This window comes from Montipora capricornis, chromosome 7 (genome assembly GCF_036669925.1).
Source record: "Montipora capricornis isolate CH-2021 chromosome 7, ASM3666992v2, whole genome shotgun sequence".
NCBI classification, from domain to species: domain Eukaryota; kingdom Metazoa; phylum Cnidaria; class Anthozoa; order Scleractinia; family Acroporidae; genus Montipora; species Montipora capricornis.
In genome coordinates, this window is record NC_090889.1 from 40706990 (window position 1) to 40730068 (window position 23079).

The 23079-nt window shown below is 40.8% G+C and overlaps 1 protein-coding gene across 1 annotated transcript in view; it reads left to right on the forward strand.

Annotated features, from left to right (window-relative positions):
- The window catches only part of LOC138057212 (guanylate-binding protein 6-like), a 50156-nt gene extending 28662 nt beyond the window's left edge, over positions 1-21494 (forward strand). The window contains exons 11-14 of the mRNA XM_068903266.1: positions 12865-13119; positions 14062-14184; positions 17865-17912; positions 18707-21494. Coding sequence (XP_068759367.1) covers positions 12865-13119; positions 14062-14184; positions 17865-17912; positions 18707-19378 — 1098 coding nt within the window. The 3' untranslated portion in view covers positions 19379-21494. The remainder of the gene's footprint in view (positions 1-12864; positions 13120-14061; positions 14185-17864; positions 17913-18706) is intronic.
- Positions 21495-23079: the final 1585 nt, after the last annotated feature.

Below are 23079 nucleotides of genomic sequence, written 5' to 3' on the forward strand. Positions count from 1 at the left end.
GAACGAAAGCTTTGAAAAAGGTGAAATGTCTTGTTCTCAAAAACAAGCGGTAATTACTCTAATAGAAAAAAAAGGAAAAGATCGTTCATATATTGAGAACTGGCGTCCAATCTCTCTCGTAAACGTTGACACAAAAATTATGTCTAAAGTGATCGCCATTAGAATTAAAAATGTTCTTCCAAACATCATACACCACAACCAAACTGGATACGTGAAAGACCGATATATCGGCGAAACAATTAGATCAGTTTTCGATATTATGGATTTCGCTACAAAAGAAAGTATCCCGGGACTAATGATATTTATTGATTTTGAAAAGGCATTTGATAGCGTAGAATGGGAATTTCTTCTCTATTGTTTGAAATCCTTCAATTTTGGCCCTAATTTTATCCATTGGGTCCAAACGTTCTACAGAAAAATACAAAGTTGTGTGATAAACAATGGACTTTCATCTGAATATTTTAATCTTGAACGTGGGGTACGGCAGGGGGACCCGCTCTCTCCTTACCTCTTTGTAGTTACTATAGAAACATTAGCAATTGCGATTCGACAAAATAAGGATATCAAAGGTATCTCTATTGGGAATGAGGACACAAAAATTCTTCAATACGCAGATGATACGACAGCAATACTTGCCGACACAAGCTCTGCTACTGCTCTTTTTAGGTTGTTAGATGAATTCAAGATTGTCTCTGGCTTAAAAATTAATTGTTCCAAAACGGAAGCTATGTGGATAGGTTCTTCAAGGAACTGTAATGCACAGCCTTTTGGAATTAAATGGCCTAACCAACCGATAAAAGCTTTAGGAATTTATTACACGTATGATCAAAAATTGCTTCTTGAGAAGAATTTCATAGAAAGATTAGACAGTATTAAAAACCTGACTAGAATTTGGTCCTCTAGAGGACTTTCTATTTATGGCAAAATTACACTTATCAAATCTCTATTATGCTAATTATTCTGCTAATTTCCGTCAGTCGATTTTCTCAAATAATTTGAAATTCCGGCCGTATCTTGATAAAGAAAACCCGAAACCTTTGAAACTCGTTAATACCTCGTTGCAAATTGAAAAAAAGCGTTAGTTCATTTTTGACCGTGGCCGCGATTTTTGCATTTTGCTCGATTTTTCTGTGCATTTGCTCTTAAGGTGGCTCAAAACAGTAATATTTCCGCAAAAAGCCTGGGCTCAAGCGCGCACTTCAGCGCGAGGAATGACGCAATCACCCGAGGGGTGATGAGATAGCGCGCGAGATTTATAGTTTACAAAACTCACAACAAACATGGCGGCACGAGGCTTACTTCGTAAAACTTTGTTAGTGAGCTGTTTACGATATCGCTTGTTTTCACCTTCAAAAACATCCATCCTTCAGGCAATTTCAAATGAAAAAAACATTCTTTCAAACTGCTGTGCTGGATCGTGAACGAAAATTGTGATGTTGATGTTGCGATCGATCGTGCCGGCTATCAATCTAAAAAACAGCAGGAAAAATCTACTCTTCAAGTTTTCTTCGTTCTTTTTACTAGGCCACCTTCACCTTCGGGTATTTGTGGTGCTCTTCCTCTACCACTTGTGCTGCTAACGACAACAGCGAAAAAGAAAACACTTTTCGCGAGTATTCACGTTTCTTCGCGTGGAATTGCGGGCTTTACTGAGCAGCGGACTGCCTTCACGCGTGCGCAAAGTGCGATCTTGCAAGGTCAAGATTTTAATTTGCGCGTACAACGCGCGCTAAAAATTCCTTATCCACGAAGCTAATATCTCAAAAACTAATCCAGTGACCCCACTTTTTTGATGCAAAAAATTATTCAACAGAAAAACTGGAATGCATGTGCAAAATTGTAAAAAAATCTGTGGAGTGAAATTTTTCCAATCTCGAAATTTCCATTTTTTTTAATTTAAGCAAAATCTACTCCATAGAATTTTTTTTCTAATTTTCCCCGTTTCTTCTTGTGTGTAATAAAAAGGCCTTAATTAAAAAATATGGGGTCACCGGGTTAGTTTTTAAGATAGATGCAATTGATGGAAAAAAGTGGGTCTATTTTTTTGCTATGCAACAGAACAGTCCAACCTTAATTTATGACTTACACACAACGAAAGGTACAGCAGAGAGTTACCTTAAAAATATAGTACGGCCATTCAAAACAATACAGTTCCAAACCTGAAAAATCGCACATAGTTCTAAAAGTCTCGAAAAAAAAGAAAACTGTTTTGAGCCACCTTAAAAGGCCAATTAAGAGTCACTGACTACAAATATCGAGAATGGCTGGCCAGGTTCGAAAAATCGAAAACCCTGAAACTTTGCCTGAAGAACGCTTTTAGGGAACTACTTTCGAAAATATTATTCCGATTTTCTAAGAATTTAAAGTCTTTGAGAAATTCGCAAAAAACGAAATCACTGCTTTTTGCCTCATTAAATATTCATAAAATATCTGGGAAATTGACAAAGTTCTCGGTATTCGCATTCAATCAATTTATAACACTGGAATATGGGATAAACTTAGCATGAAAGCTTTACCTTTCTTCTATCTAACATTATAGTTCACCACTAAATTTTCCTTTGTCGTCATTGGTCAAAACTGATCACGTGGTACGATCTCGCGCGGGCACTATCTGTCAATAGAATGCCCTAGGGCGACTATCAGACGATAGTGCCCGCTCACTGCAAGTGGCTCATCAAAGACAGCTTTCTCCTACAGTTTTTTTTAGGTAAGATGAAAAGATTTATCGTCCCATGTCGATTTTAGTTAAAAGAGAGCAAGAGAAGTATTTTTTAGGCTGAAAACTGCAGTAAACTAGTTTACTGTAAAACGTCAAGCGGGCGCAGAAGTTTCAAGATTCGAGGTTTCCTCTTTAGAAGTTTTCTTCTTTAGAAGTCAACAGTTGACATATAAAATTGTTTATACATGTATAGATGTGATATCATCTGAAGAGGATACAACAGAAAATACGTAACACCTAAGCGCTCCCTAGCGGTTAGAAATTTTACCTGTGTGAAAAATTCAGAAAAAGAAAATAGATCGTTAAACCGACTACCGTGTTTACAAGTAGTCAATAATGACACTGGCAGCCCCGCTCACATAAACGTCTTTTCAATTTCCAAATTCTTCAATAAATGGTAAATCGCATTTTTATAGTTGAAACCCATCTTTTTAATTTCCGCGATTCTCTCGAGTGCGGTACTGGTACATATTATACACACCAATTGTAAACAATGTCACGCAACTCAAATTAACATTTGCAAGCAATAAACAAAATAAAAACAGCTAAGTGGAATTTTTTAACACAGCAGCATTTATAATTTGGTTTTACAGAAGCTCCATTTTACATTACCACCAAAATGCTTCTCTTGTTTAAACAACTGCACAACCATTCCCTTCAGGTTTCCTCCATTCACGTGCAAGCAAGGCGTCGTATTACAGAACGAGAGTTTCGCTCATTTCAAGACATGAGATTTCTAGACTTCTGTGATTAGCTTCTTGGGTTAAGATGGCCTTTTGCAGTTTTGCGTCTCTTTCTGGGGGGAACTTTTGATCAGAGACCTGAAAATCCAAATATAGTTTACTTGGTTGTTTTAAAAAACTGCGATCATGACGAACGGTTGAAAGTGACGATAGCGAAATAAAATTGTTACTGTAGCCCAGGCAAGTGCTTAAAAGTATAACATTTTTTTTCAATAATAGAGCAACAGTAGTTTCTTGCATGATGAAATTGATACAAGCTCACCAATCTGATAGCTAAGGATTTTCATCGCGCTTTAATGTCAGTAACACATGACGGTCTGTTCCAAACACACGGGTGCGTACAGTTTATGCTGGCGAACTGGCGAGACAAGGTGCTGCGTCCTAAAGGAGGTTTCAGGTCATAAGGGCTACTCCAAATGTCGTGCTACTTCCGTGCCGAAGTAAATTCAAGATTTAAATTCCACTTAAGCACGACAATAGCACGACGTTTGAAACCATGCACTAAGTTTGATCAGTTCGGCAGGCTGAATAAGTTGGCACGACTACTTATAGCACGGCAGGCCTAGCCACACGGGAGTAGCGTGTCTCGCAGGCCTTGGCTTCAAACGGCATGCTCTTGCCGTGCCGAACTGACATCATAGCCTACTGCATCAGCTGCCGTTGCTTTCTAGCATATAAAATGGTCTTCAGCAAAGCAAACTTCTTCCTATCTTCTGTGCTACTGAATTAAATCCGACCTTTCAAATCACGGTAGAGCAAGACGTAGTTGGCACGGCAGGCTGGACTAATAGGCCGAATTCGGCCACCAAGGAGATAGCAGGATAGACAACAAACAGTCTTACTCTATTTTTCAAAACACCTGTTTGCTCGGTCCAGCTGGATCAGGTTAGTAAAACCTCTTCGTGTTCAGTTAATTAATTTTTTGTTAACTTAAACCTGCGCGGTTTTCCATGAAGATCCGAAAATCGAGACACGCTGAACTTAATTCAACAGGCAGTATGCTCTTGAATATTTGCAGACTAATCAAGTGTTTATAAATGGGAAATACTAACCGCTTTATGTTTCTGTGATAAGCAAGTGTCTAAACCTCAATAATCTAGAAATTCCAATTGTAGCTAATCGAAAATAATTCGGGAAACTATGTATTACATGACGCCAGTCAATGTAGCGTGTTTAGTCCGTGTAACTTGGAACTTATATTTTGGGCTTTACTTTAGTTTCATGTAGCTTGCGTGAGAAAACAAAACGCTGTTGTAATAAAGACATGGGTCAACCCTCTTTTTGCATCTTTGCTACAAAGCATGGCCCACAAATGGACAGAAAATCAGACTAGTGTGCTGGTCCTCTGAACACACCGCATTATGCAAATTTAAGAAGAGACTGTCACGAACTTTTGCATTTTACCTGTGTGAACCTCGATTGCCCAGAAATTTTTTTTAATATTATTATAGTAGAAGCGACACACTTTTGCACAGTACCTGTTTTTGTTACATGTAGAGATTGTACTAAAAGCAAAACAACCGGAAGCGGAAACGAGTCTTGTGTATGACGTATTCATCCGGGTTATCAGAAAAGAGAGCGCGAGCTGAACGAAGACGAGAGCAAAAAGAAAACGAAATAAACATGTGAAGCATGTGAAGTGTAAAGAAGTTTTACGGTTTATTTGTGGACTCGTGAAACAAGGGTAACATTTTGGCGACCCTGCCAGAACGAACTTCGATTCTCAAGTCCGTGGGACGTTATTTGTCGTCAAGGGAAGCAGAAATGGTCAGAATTGGAGCGAAGGAGATTGTGAGTGGAGCGGTATGAGCACGTGGATTTGCAGTCGAGGAGACAAGCGGCGGCCGAAAACAGTCAGATGCGTACGGTAGGACTTTGCAATATTGGGTTCTGTGACGGGGGAATACATTCGCTAGTTGTCTTGTGTTTGGCGAAGTAGACGAGTTGATTTGTTCTGTCGGCTCACTGTTACCGGAATTACAGCGTTTGCGCTAGGTTACTTGTGTTCAGTTTGGAAATAAGCTTTCGCGGTTAGAATTGATTATGGAACAATTACAACTCCAAGTAGAGTCTTGATTGTTCGAACAAGATGAGAAGGGTTTGGCTGAAATGATAGAACTATTAGTCGACGATGACCTTGCGGGTAGAAGTAAGATGCAGAGAATCAAAATTATTACGAAAACCATCGACAGCAAAATGGCGGGCGATGAAAAGGAAGCACGAGCGTGCCTCGAACAGTTACTTGCTTTTGTGACCGACAGTGTACCGCCCCTCGAAGAGGTAGAGCAAAAACCAGCAGCTTCAGGAGTTAAAACGGAGAAACAATCTTCTGACGGAGGACCTAAACAAGAAAAGGGAGTGGAAGATATATTGAGTCAGTTAGCGAAAACAAAGTCGAGTTCATCTTTGATACGTCGCGAATTTAAGATTTCTGGTCAGATCGGCGAACCAGGGCAAACAGAGAAACTAACTTTTGTTTCCTTAATGCACCAAATAGACTCAGGGCTAAAACGTGATTACCAAGAAAATGAAATTGTGGATGCAGTGATTCGTGCCATCTCACCACACAGTAGTCTTAGGAGCTATGTTGAGACTCTAAGTGACCTCTCACTAGCTAAGCTACGAAGGATCCTTCGTGTCCATTATAGAGAGAAAACAGCCTCAGAAGTATATCAGCAATAAGCAACCGTATGCCAGCAAAGCAGTGAATCCCCACAACAGTTTCTTCTCCGTGCGCTGGATTTGCGTAACAAGGTGAATTTTGCAAGCCAGGAGTCAGATTGTGAGTTTAATTATGGTGCATCCCTGATTCAGAAAACCTTTGTAAAATCATTTGAAACTGGTCTTCGTGATGACATCCTCGCATCTAACCTAAGACCCACCTTACGCACCTCGGGACTCACCGATGAAGAGCTCATGCGGCAGGTGAACGAATTAGCCTCGCAACAAGCAGAAAGGAGTTCCAAGCTGGCTAGTGAACGCCAAAAGTCTACCAAAGTTCATGCATGTGAGGTAGGCAAAGACGAGGGAGAAGCAAGAGCTAAGAATGCAACTACAGATGGAGGTCAGCAGCTTTTGCTAAAGATCCGTCAGATCAAGTCAGAGATAAATGATCTCAAGGATCAAGTCAACCGTCGAGGGAGCCAAGCAGAAAATTCTAACAGGCGTGGGCCATCCTACAGGGGCCGTGGGAGTGGTTACCAGCCAAATCGTACAAGTTGGGGTTGTCAGAATTGCAAGCAGAGGGGAAGAGGAGATGAAAGTAATCATTGCTTTGCTTGTGGTGACTCGGGGCATGTGGCTCGGGAATGTTACCGTAACGAGAACCGGGGTAGTCGACAGGGAAACGGTCGACGACTATTCCGGCGGGACGCGGAATAGTCGACAACAGTAGTAACAAGTCCCTCCGATGTAATGGTTGTCGGAAAGTTCAGTCAGAAAAGGCAAAGTTCTTACAATGTTCAAAGTGCAAGGTCGTAAAGTATTGTAACCGGAATCGTCAGAAGAAACACTGGCAGGAACACAAAGTGTTGTGTAATACAATTGAGTACCTGTCAAACAAAGCAAAACAAGAGAATGCGGATCCCAGTAGTAGCACCTTTGTCAGTCACCTAACACCACAGCAGCATGCCACAGTGGTAGGACTGGTAGGAAAGAGGTTTACTGTTAAGGGGCAGATCAATGGCCAAAAGGTAGATGTACTTTGGGACACTGGGGCCCAGGTGTCCTTAATATCTGACCAGTTAGTAAGAAGGAATTTCCCTGGGATCACCATTAGGAACATATCAGAGTTGTTAAATTCTGAACTGAACCTGACCGCAGCCAATGGTGGTGAGATGCCATACATAGGATGGGTGGAGCTTAACTTTAGACTGTTGTCGTCTAAGGAGGAATTGGCAGTTCCCTTTCTTGTTACAGACCAATCATTAGACACGCCAATAATCGGCTTTAACGTGATTGAGGAGATTGTTAAAACCAGTAGTGAGGATGCTATGCTACATCAAGAAATTACTTCAAGTTTTACTGAGTTAAATGGCAAAAATGCTTCAGCATTATTGAATGTTAACCAAAGCCGTAATCAAAGTAACCTCTGCTTGATGAAGACCATGAAGCATGATACTATTATACCTCCCAGACAAAGTCAAAGTGTGACTTGCAGAGCAAATACAGGACCTGTTGAGAGAACCACTCCAGTGTTGTTTGAACCGGATGAGTCTAACCCATGGCCTAGCGGGTTGGGGAATACAGAGACTTTGTTGACTGTAAGGAAAGGGAAATCAAGTAAAGTAGAAATTGACATTGTTAACAATACCAACCATGATATCAGACTTCCGGGACGAACCTTGCTCGGCCGACTACAACTTGTACAATCAGTTACACCAGTAGAAGTTAGGTTAAAGGACTCTAATGGGAACATGGAAACACCTGATGAAGAGATTACAGACGCAAAAGTTGCTGATCAGACTACAACATGTACTGGAAACGCCGGAGGCCCACCGCTTATACCTCCACATGCTGAAGGACCTTTGAGTACTCCATCACACATAAAGGACATAGACCTAAGTGGTCTCAATGCCCATCAGAAGGAAGTGGCACGTAAATTACTTACCGAGGAAGCAGATTCATTTGCAAGGGATGACAGTGATGTTGGCTGTATTAGAGACCTTGAGTTAAACTTGGACCTTGAGGATCAAACCCCTGTTCAGAAGAACTATGTGGCAGTGCCAAAACCACTATACCCAGAGGTAAAGGCTTATACTGAAGATTTGTTAAATCGTGATTTCATCCGAAAGTCCTCCTCGTCCTACAGTTCACCGGTTGTTTGTGTCAGAAAGAAGGACCAAAGTTTGCGGCTATGAGTGGATTACAGAGCACTGAACAAGAAAACGCGACCTAATCGCCATCCGATTCCGAGGATACAAGAGACTTTAGATAATCTCGGTGGGAACTCTTGGTTTTCTGTACTAGACCAGGGCAAAGCTTACCATCAAGGATTCATGAGCGCTAAAAGTCAGCCTTATACAGCATTTATCACTCCACGGGGTCTATACGAATGGGCGCGGATCCCATTCGGACTCTCCCGAGCCCCAGGGGCTTTCCAGCGATTCATGGAGAACTGTCTAGGAGACTTACGAGATACTGTTTGTATACCCTATCTGGACGATATAATTATATTCAGTGCGTCCTTTGAGGAACATGTTGAACATACACGCAAAGCCCTGCGACGGCTGCGAGAGCATGGAGTCAAACTCAAACCGCGGAAGTGTAAACTGTTCAAAAAAGAAGTTGTATTTCTTGGACGTGTGGTGTCTGAGGAGGGCTACAAGCTAGACCCCTCCAGTATCAAGCCAGTGCTTTCTCTCAAGGAATCATCTCCAAAGACAGTTAATGAAGTTCGCAAACTAATGGGGTTCATAAACTACTATCGTCGATATATAAAGAACTTCTCAAAAATTGCAAAACCAATCTATGATTTAATCAAGATAACAGATCACCCTTCTGAAGAGTCCATGAGAGAAAAGCCAAGGCAAGGCAATAGGAACCCTTCACAGTTACCGCCAAGGCACCCAGTTGTCTGGACCACCTCTCACCAATCCGCACTAGAAGCACTTATTGATTGTCTGACGTGTGCTCCAGTCATGGCCTACCCGAACTTTGAGAAACCGTTTGTCCTTCATACAGATGCCTCTAAGGATGGGCTTGGTGCTGTGCTGTACCAACACCAAAATGATGTCCTTCGCGTTGTTGCTTATGGGTCACGCACTTTGACTCCTGCCGAGAAGAATTACCACTTACATTCTGGGAAGTTGGAGTTCCTTGCACTTAAGAGGGCCATCTGTGACCAGTTCAGAGATTACCTTTATTACGCCCCAAGCTTCAAAGTGTACACAGATAATAATCCGCTTACTTATGTCCTGTCCTCGGCAAAACTTAACGCCACAGGCCTCCGCTGGATAGGTGACTTGGCTGATTTTAATTTCACAATTCACTACCGACCGGGAAAAGCGAACATTGATGCTGATACATTGTCGCGAATGGCGCTTGATGATATTGCTTATATGGAGTCGTACACAGAGGTCATACCGCATGAAGTCCTCCAGACTGTCGTGTGTTCTGCAAAGCTTCAAGAGGAAGGGACAGTGAATTGGATCTCAGCTCTTTCAGGAGACCCTGCTACACTCGAATCAGAGATGTCTGATGGAGGAAAACCTAGTGTACCGCAACTTGACGTAAAACAAGCACAAACTGCGGATCCAGTCATCAATCGAGTAAGAGAGTTGATTCAGTGTGGATTGCGCCCAACGACAGCCGAGAGAAAGAAAAAGCCAAGGGATGTGCAGCTGCTCCTTCATGGATGGAATAGCCTGTCAGTTGACAAGGATGGAATACTACAACGGTGCACAAGAAGTCGTACTCAAATCATCATTCCAAAAAAACTGCGCTCCCTGATTCTCAAGGAGTTGCATGAGAAAATGGGTCATCTTGGAGCGGATCGCACTTAACACCTAGCTAGAGAGCGCTTCTATTGGCCCCACATGCAGAGCGACATTGAGCACTATATTGGGCATGTCTGTCAATGTGTTAAACGTAAACCTCCGACTCTCAAGATCAGGGCTCCATTACAACCCATCACCACTACTGCACCGTTCGAACTGATTGCTATCGACTTTCTCCATCTGGAGAAGAGCAGTGGAGGGTACGAATATATTCTTGTTGTGATGGACCACTTTACTCGCTATGCGCAAGCTAATGCAACAAAAAACAAGTCAGCCAGAACAGTCGCTCAGAAGCTTTACAATGATTTCGTCCTCCGATTCGGCTTTCCTTTTAAAGATTCACCATGACCAGGGAGCAGAGTTCGAAAATCGCCTTCACCGAGAGCTAGAGAAGTTGCGCGGCGTGGGACACTCCGCACCACCCCTTATCATCCACAAGGGACAAGTTGAACGATTCAACCGCACTTTGTTGAATATGCTCCGCACCCTACCAGAGACACAGAAATCACGGTGGGCAGATCACCTTAATCAGGTCGTACACGCATATAATTGCACGAAGAACGAGGCTACTGGTTTCTCTCCTTTTTATCTGCTATTTGGCCGCCACCCTCGTCTGCCAATCGACCTGATCTTTGGCATTGACAGGACAGGTAACCAAGGCAGCCATGCTCAATATGCAGCGCAGTGGCAGAAGGCGATGTCAGAGGCCTATGAACTGGCAAGCAAACAGGCAAATGAAGGGAGCGACAGAGCCAAACAACGCTATGATCATCATGTCCGAAGTTCAGTGTTGCAACCCGGAGATGAAGTGCTTGTGCGGAATTTAAGCGAACGGGGCGGCCCAGGTAAACTTTGCTCGCACTGGGAAGACCGAATTCATGTGGTGATTAGTCGTAAAGGTGAGGACAGTCCAGTTTATGAGGTCAAACCTGAGACAGGTCCTGGTAGAGCACGAATTCTACACAGAAACCTGTGCCTGCCCTGCAACCATCTACCAGTAGATGTTGCGAGTAAGACCCCTCACAGACAGAAGCCTCGGTAAGAAATTAGGAGAGAGACAAATCAGGCACCTACAACACTTGTGGAAGAGTCGTCAGACGATGAAAGCAAGCATTACGAGTTGAACTTCGAACCTGAACGGCAACCAGAGCTACAAACTGACCATTCTGCGGAGGCAGTCTCTGAGGATATTGCCTGAGAATCAGCGACCGTCTCAGACAAAGGAGAGGGAGAAGATGGTTGCACGGCAGATGAAGAGCACCCCCCTGTGGAGGAGACAGCACCCCTCCCTGAAGCGAGTGAGAATGAGGCAGGACCATCAACCCCAGGTAACACTAGTCAGGAAGGCGCCTCTATAGCGGAGTCGAGACCTCAGCGTGACAGACGTCCCCCAGCGGTCTTGACTTATGACACTCTTGGAAACCCAGTGTACCAGGCTAGAGCTGTTGTGCAGTCACTTACCAATGACAGTGTACCGTTACCATCTACTCCATTTGCCCAAGGTCCTCCTATTGCGTGGCAAAAAAGTTTACCAGCTACCTGGCAGCCCGTACCACCAATGACCATGCAGCCGTTTCCCTCATTTCATTATCCAATGATCTTTGGCAACCAGGGGATGGCTCTAGCAAACTTTAGTTACCCAGTGAACGTTGGTTGCCATGGACTATATCCAGTGAACTATGGACACATGCATATGCCTAGCCCCACATTCTAAGACTGCTGTTCGACAAGAAAACCTTAGTTCCGTTTTGTTGAAAAACAAAAAAAAAAAAAGGGGACAAAAAAAGTAACACTTAGATTTCTTTTTCTTGCTCAAGACACTGTCAGAAAGAAGTAGAACTTTTAGGAGGGTGAGCCCTCAGGATAGGAAATATTACCAGAACACTGAATGGCTGCAGCCTTTATGGATTACTGGTACCAATGTAACTGTGTAGTAGATGAAATGAGTCTAAGAAGAAAGGATCCTTTAAGTCAGTTTTATTGTACGGAAAACGTGAACTGCTTTGTAGGAGAATTATCTCTCTAGTTTACTGTCGTGATTTTTCTTTCACATTTTCATTAAGTGTCAGGGACGACACTTTTCCTCGGAGGGGATGTATGTTACATGTAGAGATTGTACTAAAAGCAAAACAACCGGAAGCGGAAACGAGTCTTGTGTATGACGTATTCATCCGGGTTATCAGAAAAGAGAGCGCAAGCTGAACGAAGACGAGAGCAAAAAGAAAACGAAATAAACATGTGAAGCATGTGAAGTGTAAAGAAGTTTTACGGTTTATTTGTGGACTCATGAAACAAGGGTAACATTTTGCCTCCATATCGGACATACCAAGATGCGTTTTCATCCCGTAAAACTACCCAAAATTTGCCGTTTTCATAAGGGCTTGAAAACGCAATTCTTCGACAGTTGACAGAACCCTTCAAAATGCTTAAAAAATTGAAAACTTCCTATTGTTAGATAGAAGAAAGGTAAAGCTTTCATGCTAAGTTTATCCCGTGTTCCAGTGTTATAAACTGATTGAATGCGAATACCGAGAACTTTGTCAATTTCCCAGATATTTTATGCATATTTAATGAGGCAAAAAGCAGTGATTTTGTTTTTTGCGAATTTCTCGAAGACTTTAATTTCTTAGAAAATCGGAAAAATATTTTTGAAAGTAGTTCCCTAAGAGCGTTCTTCAGGCAAAGTTTCAGGGTTTTCGTTTTTTCGAACCTGGCCAGCCATTCTCGATATTTGCAGTCAGTGACTCTTAAGCAATAACAATTCTCTTCGCAAATTTGTACAGGCTATTAAACGGTTGTTAGTCATGGTCTGTCAGGAAATGAGTTTACCTTGATATAAATTAAATGCGATGTTTTGCGCAATTATGTTTTACTCAACGTTCTGTTCTGTCTTCAACTTTACTAGGAATCTGTGTTAAGCAAGTTAAAGTCTTGGCTGACAGATAATGAAACAAAAACAAGGCAATATTGTAAGGATCTCCTTGGACAGCTAAAAAGAAACCATTTGGACCCAGTCCTACAGAAACTGCAAGGCAAAGAAGCAGCTAGAGTATCTTTTGATGACGTCATTATCGGGTACACCCGAATTAAAGATGATTACTACAAGTCTGCAAAAGGCGCTAAAGATGTCATTGCTGCAGTGTTCTTTGAGTTTCATCCTGTAAGGAATCCTTATTTCATGCATTTTTATTTCCCTTCAAAAAACTCTCGGTCTGAATAGAACAGGCTTGGAACGGTTTCAACTGAGTGTCGCAAAACTAAAACCAAAGTCATCACTCTGGCCAATCACAAAAGACATAGACAATACAGAGAACCAATCAAAATTCGAAGAAAATATGTACGTGTATTCGACGCGAACTGTGAGAAAATGTGTGCGAACAAGTACTAGTCATGTTTGATTTTGGGTGCAAACTTGATAAAGGGGATTGGTTATGAAGTCCGACAAAGCTCTTATGTTGTATGTTTTTGTTCGTTTTTTTTTTGTTTTTTGTTGTTGTTTTTTTTTGCCTTAACCGTGCACAAAACACAATATTTGTTTACTTCTGACTGAGGAACTAGCCAATAGGAAAGTTTTGGTTACGTAATTTATATTCATGCATAGTAAATTGGTGCAAAACAAAATATTGTGCATGGTCGCGGGCGGTGCAACATAAATCTTGGCATCTTGGTTTGCCTCTTTGATGTTTGCTGGGCTTCATAACCATCGCCCTCTATTCAGTACGGTTCCACCCTCATGTTAGATGGGAAAGTGGAGCGCGTTTTTAAAACCAATCGCACGTCGTAAAAAAATGTAAAACAAATATTTTGCAAAGAAGTTGACGAGTTACTTTGGGCAGTCAAGTGAAACTTCTCTATTACACATGTTACGGTAACAGCATACGTTCGTGCGTGTATACATGCAGATATTTTCCAGATTTATATGATCTGATGATAATCTACTATAAATTGTCTTTGAGGCTATTTCTAACAGCTATATGCACAGCCAAAACCCAAATTTTAAGACCAGGCTAAGAACATGCCGAGACTGTCGAGTCTCGGGCGCAGCATTCATTTTTTTTCGGTCATAAAAACCTGAATGAAGAATAATCATTATCCGTTTCAGGAATTGATGAAGGAGAAGGAACAATACCTAGGGCTGCTCAAACAATTGAAAGACTTTGACGACGAGCGAGGCAGAAATTTGGCAGCCCAGGCGTATCTAGACCAAGAAAGAAAAAGACTGGAAGTAAGTGCAAGGATGTATCAAAGTTTATGACACTATCAACAACACAAGTACATACCTTGTACAGTATGCACTGTGGTAAGCTGTAAAAGTTTTTAGAGACATATTCGAGCATGAAACATAATAATAATAATAATAATAATAATAATAATAATAATAATAATAATGACGATGACGATGACGATGACGATAACGATATTAGTAACAGTAACGATAACGGTAACGGTGACGGTGGCGTTGACGGTGACTGTTTTTATCAACTTCGACATTTAGTTACAATAAGGAGATTTCTATCTCATCAGCACTTTGAAATACTTATACATGCGTTTGTGACTTCTAGGCTTGATTATTGTAATTCGCTACTACCCGGACTGCCACAAAACCTCCTTCAAAACTTCAATATATACAGAACGCTGCTGCCCGTTTACTATCACACACTAAGAAGACTGAACATATTACTCCGATACTTAAAGAACTCCACTGGTTGCCTGTTGCTGTCAGAATTGAATTTAAGATCCTGGTACCAGTTTTTAAGGCGTACCACGGCATTGCGCCACTCTATATATCTGACATGATCACTAAACACGAACCGACCAGGTCTTTACTCTCTTCCTCCAAAAGACTCCTTGTTGTCCCGCGGTACAACCTTAAGACATATGGAAGAAGAGCTTTCTCTGTGAATGGTCCTATATTATGGAACAGCCTACTTGACAATATTAGAGAAACTGAATCTCTAAGTACCTTTAAGAAGCAGATCAAAACATTTCTTTTTAAACGTTCTTTTTAAGAAGCATTTTTTTAATATATTTATCTTGATTAGCCATTCATATTACAGTCTTTCGTATATTTTAGGTATTACTATTATCTATTATTTTTATGTATTATTATCATATATTTTTCACGTATTATTATTGTAAAGTGTTATTGGTTTCTTAGTAGAAATAACGCTATATAAATAAAGATTATTATTATTATTATTATTATTATTATTATTATTATTATTATTACAAGTGAAACCGGAAATAACAATATATAATTATATATCTCATAAAAAGGTAGATATAAGGCAAAGAAACAAAATGATGGTCGAAAAGGGTAACTTTTAATGCCATATATTACGCTCTTGTTCGGACAGTTCTTTTTAGTTCACGATAAACCAAAAATTAAATGTTTTGCAATTTTTTTTTTTGGTCAAAATTACGAAAGAAGACATTGCCCGCTATGTTTGTCATCGAATCGTAGATTCTCCACACCTCGCGATTCACACGTCATTTTGTTTAACCAATCACAGAAAGTGAATCGGCCTTCTGAAACGAAGCGACGGTTTGCTTGCGACAGCGCTGTAGCTGTGGTGAAAGTGGTATTTGCGGTCAATTTTAACAAAGTAATGGGAAATTTCTAGTCCGAAGCTTAACTACATTCAAAACGGTGAAATGATTTTGAAATTTGGTTCATCCTGTCTCATGTAACCTTAGACCAAGTCAGTGGATTAACGAGCACATGAACACTGTGCGATACCTCGTTCGACTCTCTCGTTCCGCCACTTCGACTTGGTCACCTGAAGAAAGAGCTGTGGTGAAAAGCTGAAATGGTCGCCAAAATGGGAGATTTGCCGTCAAATTCAACTAAGTAATGGAAAATTTCTCGTCCGAAGCATAAAACTTTAGATCAAGTCAGTGGACTAACAAAGTCCACGTCAACGCTGTGCGATACCTCGTTCGACTCGACTCTCCTTCCGCCACCTCGACTAGGTCACCTGAAGATGTGTTAGACTGTGAAAATATTTTTAACTGGCCACTCTGGGAAGAATTATATCAAGGCTTGATGGACGGCTTTTTGGATGTATCTAAAGCGTTGTGAAAGGGATTGTATTCGCGCCGCGACTGCATCCGACAACACACAAATTTTCCCGCCGTGCTTTGAGCATAACTAAAGACGAAGGATGTGCGATTTACGCAGTGGCCCGATGTAGCCTTTTCGACGATTGGAGAAGGTATTTACCGTTGACCTTTTATTTAGTCGTTTTCTTCAAAAAACTTACGGTCAACCGATAAGCCAGATAAGCGTTGTCTTTGTTTATGTGCCCAACTTTTGTATGGCTCGGCAAGAAGTTAAGCCTACTCTCAAATTTGGTTTTCAAGTTTATCATCAGTTTGTTTGTGAAGAAGGTTTTCAGGATTTCTGTGTTGGACCCATTCTTATTGCAAATTACATTTTAATTTCCCTCAATTTAAAAATGAAATTTACCGTAAGCTTAAGCTTATAATTTAAACATTGCTGTAAAAAGGTTTTTCCTCAGACTACCATTGTAAATAGGTGCCACAAATCAGAAGCGTAACACTTTGTAAAACTGCCAAATCTATTAAAACAATTATTTGCTAATCTTTCTTAATTTTTTTCGACTGGTTCTTGGTCGGTTTTGACATAAACTTAAGTACTTGACGTCTTTGAAGTTTTATAATTTCAAGAATTAAACAACACCTTTTAGGTGGAAAGTGCATTTAAGTGTGCCACAAATGCGCTTTTTTTTTGTTTTGTTTTTTAACAAACAGCAACAACTATCTGTATCAACTTACCTTCTCAACTATACATTGTCCCTGAGCAGACAGCAGTCATAAAAAAAAATAATAATAATAATAATAATAATTTAAAAAGTCGTCAAAAGTTCCGTTTAAAGAAAATGCAAGTCCAGTCCGTTGTCCAGTCCTTGGATTTTTTTTTTCTAGCTAACCTTTTGTGGCGCGGCGTCGCAGTGAACAAAAAGCGCGCGAAAGTATAGCCTCGTTTTCGTTCTTTCCTCCAGGCCCTCTCCTCTGAAAAAAATCTTAAACATCGATCCTCGCCAAAAGCAATTAAAATTAGAAGAAACTGACAACGCCATCATAAAGAGCATACTCACAATCCTTTGGCAAAATTTTCTTTTATTCCTACCTCAAATGGTCGTTGAGCAAGAAGCTGACAAACTTTTCAGTTAGATTTTCTACTGCCGCACTTTTTTAGGAAAAAGTAATCATGGTCATTTTTTAAAACACTATTTATTAAACTACAACTTCGCTTAAAAATATTCTTGGAGAAAGGTTTTAGTCAACTTTTAGAGCGAATATTAAACTTCGGTCCGTTCTGGTCGCGTGACCGATGACGTCACAGGATTAAAAATGACAAAAATGTATATTTCATAAAAATATCTACCAATATCCAAATTTTTGTTTCCTCGCGTTTAATGCAACGCAAGATAGTACTTGTACCCAGACTCCCACTTTTTGAAAATTGTATATAGCACCCTTAATATTTATATTTTGTTCGGTACCCGGGCAGTCCGAAATGGCTCACACCATTGTGCTTCAAATCACGTTGACTGCTTTTTCAATAGCAAAATAATTTCGTCACAGTAAGCAAAAACGCACTTGTGAGCAAAGTCACGTGACCAATGACGTCATCGCCCTTAGTCTTGTACAATAATTAGTTTATGATAAGACATATCTAGACAACGTGGGGGTCTTGCTGCCCTCAAACTGACCAAGTTATTTGGGATTTACGATTTTCCAGCTGCAAAGGATTCTGGGAAGGTTCTTATTATAATTATATATTGTTATTTAATTATTATATATTAGTTACACGAGCTATCAGAATTTAAAAGCTGTAATCATATTAACAATAAGCCTATATTATTATCCAACCAACAGGAACAACAATCACGCTTGCAAGAGGAAAGTCGGGAAAGGAAGAAAGAGGTACATTCAATTAAATTTGATATTACGTGTTTATTTTGCAAGGCAAGGGAGCTGGCCACGTACGTTGTGGAGATTGACAGACTAATAGGCCTTCTGCATGACCCGGTCACAAGGTACAAAAGCACCATACTGGACCGCAAGTTACGCAGTGGGACTTCTAAAACAAAGCAACGTCATGTAGCACAAGTCTGGCTACTTTGACGTTCCTTTGTTTTGGGTGCCCCATTGTGTAACCTACCTACCAGCATGGCCGATTTTTGTACCATATGACCAGTTTGTGCAAAAAGCCTATTGATACTTTTTTTTTATTTTTTTCGATCGATCGCGAACTGCTTTTTATTTACATATACCATGATAGCACGGTGTCACATCAAACGGCAAGTCTACTTCCGAGATCATTAACATTATCACTGATTCGATGTATTTTCTTTCGTTCCTTTCATTGACTGAGCTGAGAGCCCACCACGTGACTTGCAAATAACTGCCGACAAATATTGATCTGCCCATGCGTAGAATCCTCTAAGTGTGTTTTCCTGCAAATAATATCCTGCTCATGTGCAATCGAAACCACGCTTTCGGGTGTAAAATGGAAGATCGTTTCCCTGAGGTGAACTCGGTTATCGCAAAATATCGTTATTTGTCATGATCAGGGTCTCCAGATCAATTATTTGCTCTGCTCGCCACTGACAAATCGCGATATTTTGCTCGACCTCGCCCAACAATAGTTACATATTTGGAAGGAGAAAGAGTAAATCAAGTAAGCACGAAGTCATTTTCACGCTTTAAATTTCCAGATGGAAATGTTGCTCAAAAATCTAGAGGAGGAACGGAAACGATTTAGTGAGCAAATGGAAAGCGAGCGGAAGGCACAGCAAGGTCAAATGGATAACATGATCGCAACAAGCATGAAGCGGGCCCAAGAGGAACGGCAAGCCTTCATAAGGGAAAATCAAGCTTTGAAGGAGCGCTTCATGGCATTGCAAGAACACAACGAAAACAACATGAGAATGATAAAGAAACTATCAGAGATGGCCTCTAAGAAAGAACAAGAGGAAAAGGTTCTTCGTCAACAGTTGGAGGTCAACGCCAAAGACGACAGCGAAGCCTTAATAAAGGAGCTGAATGAGAAACACGATGCAGAAATGAAGGCACTCCGTGATGACATGAATGCAAAGCTGGATGAAGTGATAAAACAAGCCTCATCAAGAGCCCAAACGGCATGGACAACAGAAGGATTGATAGGGCAACGAGCCAAGAAAGCCGACGACTTACATGACAAGATCAAACTAACTCGCAAAGAGCAGGAGGATGTCGAAAAACCTGGATTCTGGACACAAGCACTTCAGTTTGTGGGAAGGCTTGTTGTACCAGCCGTTGGTGCAGTTCTTTCTGCTGTAGAACCTATTGCCGGACCACTTGTAGAAGGTGTAAGTTGTATTGCCGGCACTTCTTGCAACGTGATGTAGTGATGACTGGTTCAAGTTGTAATTATAGTCGGTAGAATTTGAATTATTTGTTCAGCCCCTTTAGCCTTTGTACTACAACACTCCCCAGGGTAAATCAAGATGATTATTATCATTATTGTTATTTTAATCAGTAGCATATCACCTAGGATGGGTGATATGCTTCTGTTTTAATATTTTTACTTTTTTGCGAGATAGCTGGACTCTTTTACTACATCAGTTGTGTTCAGTGCTTGATGAATATCTTTTTGTGTGGAATGCGCGTTCCATCCATAATCACTGCATGTCATGAGCACAGAAACTCCCTAGAAAAAGTGGGAGCACTACTTTTCACTTAAGCTCTCGAAAATTCTTCGTTTGTTCTTGTCCAGGCGTAGGACTCCATGACATTAATGGAGAATCAATGAGAAATCCATGATGGGTAAAGGTTGATTCAGTCATTGATTAGTACCGATAGTCAATTACTAAGACATACATATGACATTTTTTCTCTCCATTCCAAGATGATGAATGCAACTACCATGAATCGCTTCTCGTAGAGAGGATGGGTCCTTCTTTCTGTCATCGATTAGTCGATGACGTCATTGATTAGTCGTCGATATAATCTCTTCGCTAAAATACTCAAATTGCGTATAACGACATTAAAATAATTGATGAAACAACTTTTTCAAAGTGACTTCAATACTGACGCAAACTTTGGTGACTATATTGAGTATATTCTCTAGGTCAGCATTAGGCGCCACCCAACAGAATCCTCTTTCAGGTAGTTGGGAAGTTGCTATTTATTGCTACATATTTCTAAATAATCACCAAACTCAAACGTTAGTCGGCATCTAGCCATGAAGTAACATACTCTCGCAAGTTGTTTAGATCGTCAAGTTAATATAAAAGCTGTGAAAGTATAAGCCTACTAATTTTAAAATTAAACTTCAGTCCAACTGGGAACTGGCCACCTGGTGAGCTCGTAATATATCCGTAGAAGGTGAAGAATGCAAGTGAATATTTGCAATTTCATATATTTGAACTGCGGAGAATGGTACGGAGATATGATTGCATATATTGCATATATTGCATGTATTCATACTTTAAACTGTAAATCATTTATCGAGCAGTAGAGTTTTACTGGCATTGTTATCTCCTTTACAAATCATCCGTGAACTTAAGACTTCTTCAAATCATTATATTAATATTCAATTAACAAAATTTATCTCATCTTGCTTTTGATCTCCGCAATATTCAACTTTCAAACCAAACCAATGCAACTTGATTGCTATATTATAACATTATTACATGATCATGATAACCGTTAACATTTTAGCTTTAGTTTAGTTTACAAAAGCTTTTGCAACACTGTATGTATTTATGGTCATGCAAATAAAGCTGATTGTTGTTGTTGTTGTTGTTAAGAAACCGACAAGCCTGTTCGCCCGGAGTAGCCCGCTTGAAGCGCCCCGTTTTGTCAGAATCTTTTTATGGTCGCTTTTTGTTCTTCTTTTTCCAAGCCGATATCGGTGACTATACAGATCGTTCTTCGTGTGAAAATCTTCTCATTGTAGATTGTTTCTCCGGTGTGATTTGATTAGGACCATTTATTTGAGGAAAGTAATTAAGCCGCAATTACACAAGCCGCGGCTTAAATAAGACGCGAACTTACCGTGTAAATGGTACCTTTTAACCAGTTCACGTCTTACATAAGCCGCGGATGGCATAAGCCGCGGTGGACTAGGCTTGTCGGAATGCAGGAGTGATAGGGGTAGGCAGGTTAAGTCTGCATACGAGCTAGGTGGCTCATCAGGTCGGAGCTTATCCCGGTTCTGTAGCATGAAGCGACTAGGAGTATGTTCTACTCCCCCTGGACGGGATGCTAGTCCATCACAGGGTTACCCCCAGCGATAAGTTCACCGGTACCCATTTATACACCTGGGTGGAGAGAGGCACTGAGAGTAAAGTTTGTTGCCCAAGAACACAACACAATGTCCTCGGCCATGGCTCGAACCAGGACCGCCCGCTTTGGAATCGGGCGCACTACCATGAGGCCACCGCGCATGATCACCAGCACTTCACGCAGCAAAGCGTCTTGCACGTGTGGCTTGTAATAAATTGAAATGTTACCAAGAAATTATGGTTGAGCATTGTATTCTATTGCACAACGCTCTCTTTTCACGCTCAGCCTAATAAGGTATGGGTAGAAAGTTGATCCAGCGTTTAGGAGGCGATGCCCGTGTGCTCGGACACGAATTTTCCGCCAGGGGATGGGTGTGGAGGGCCGTTCCCTCTTTCCTCCTTCGCGCGGAAAACTGAGAGACTGAACGAGAAAACAACGGATCCTGTATTTATTGTTATCCTGGGGTGTGAAAAACACGTGCAACTCCTGATATGTGCAGTTCTGTGTGATATCACGCTTCGCGCTCTATTGTCGAGCCTTGTGAACAGTCATATTTGATACCTATGGCAAGCCGTTACTGCCAAAAGCCATTCGAGTTTTTTTTAACTGGCTCTTAGCATTAACGAGATGCAAATCTCAAATCTTGAGTTTGGAAAATGTATGGGTGAATTTAATAAAGTAATAGTTGAGTTTTTTGGGGAAGCTTCAGTTCTCGCTAGCGAGTTTTTTATTTCTCGCTAGCGAGTTTTCAATTTCTCGATAGCGAGTTTTCAATTTCTCGATAGCGAGTTTTCAATTTCTCGCTAGAGAGTTTTTATTTTCTCGCTAGCAAGTTTTCATATAGACGGTGTCCCAATAACCCAAAGTAATCAAAGCAAATCTCTCGTGCTTATTATTAATGAAAATCTCTCATGGAAGGCCCACGTTCATGAAACCTTTAAAAAAGTATCCTCTGGTATAGGTGCTCTTAAGAGGATCAGGCCATTTGTTTCAATGCACACTGCAATTAAAATATACAAAGGTCTTATCGAGCCACACTTTGATTATTGCAGTGCTGTATGGGATGGCCTTATCCAACAGCTTAGTGAGAAACTTCAAAAACTTCAAAATCGTGCTATCAGAGTTATCACTAAATCTAGCTATGATACTAGTTCCAGACTTCTTCTCAACTCCCTTGGTTGGGACAATTTATCGTCTAGAAGGGCTAAACAAAAAGCTAATTTAATGTACAAGTGCATTAATAATCTCGCCCCAGCTTATCTCTGTAATTTGTTTGTCCCAAGAATACCGAACTACGATTTTCGAAACGCGGAAAAAAAGTTATTACTCCCAAAACCAAGAACTGATTTACCTGAAGCAGAGCTTCAGTTACAGTGGCGCTATTCTATGGAACAATCTACGTACATCTAATTCCTTAGCTCTCTTTAAGAGAAGTTATAACAAATGGTTTTCTGATCAGCACTCCCACACAGCAAAGATGTAAAACAGTTTTTGAGAATTTTTAATTAATTTCTGTGTAGACTGATGTTTTTTAACCGTGTTTAAATAAAGGTATCATTCATTCATTTTCAATTTCTTGCTAGCGAGTGTTTAATTTGACGGCTAGCGAGTTTTCATTTTCTCGCTAGCGAGTTTTCAATTTCTCGCTAGCGAGTTTTTAATCTCTCGTTAGCGAGTTTTTAATTTCTCGCTCTCGAGTTTTTAGTCTCTCGGTAGCGAGTTTTCAATTTCTTGCTAGCGAGTTTGAACCGGTGGGGGCGCAGGGAACTGTGGGACATTTTCTCGCCATTTTATGACCCTCAAGGTGTCAGTTTCTCGA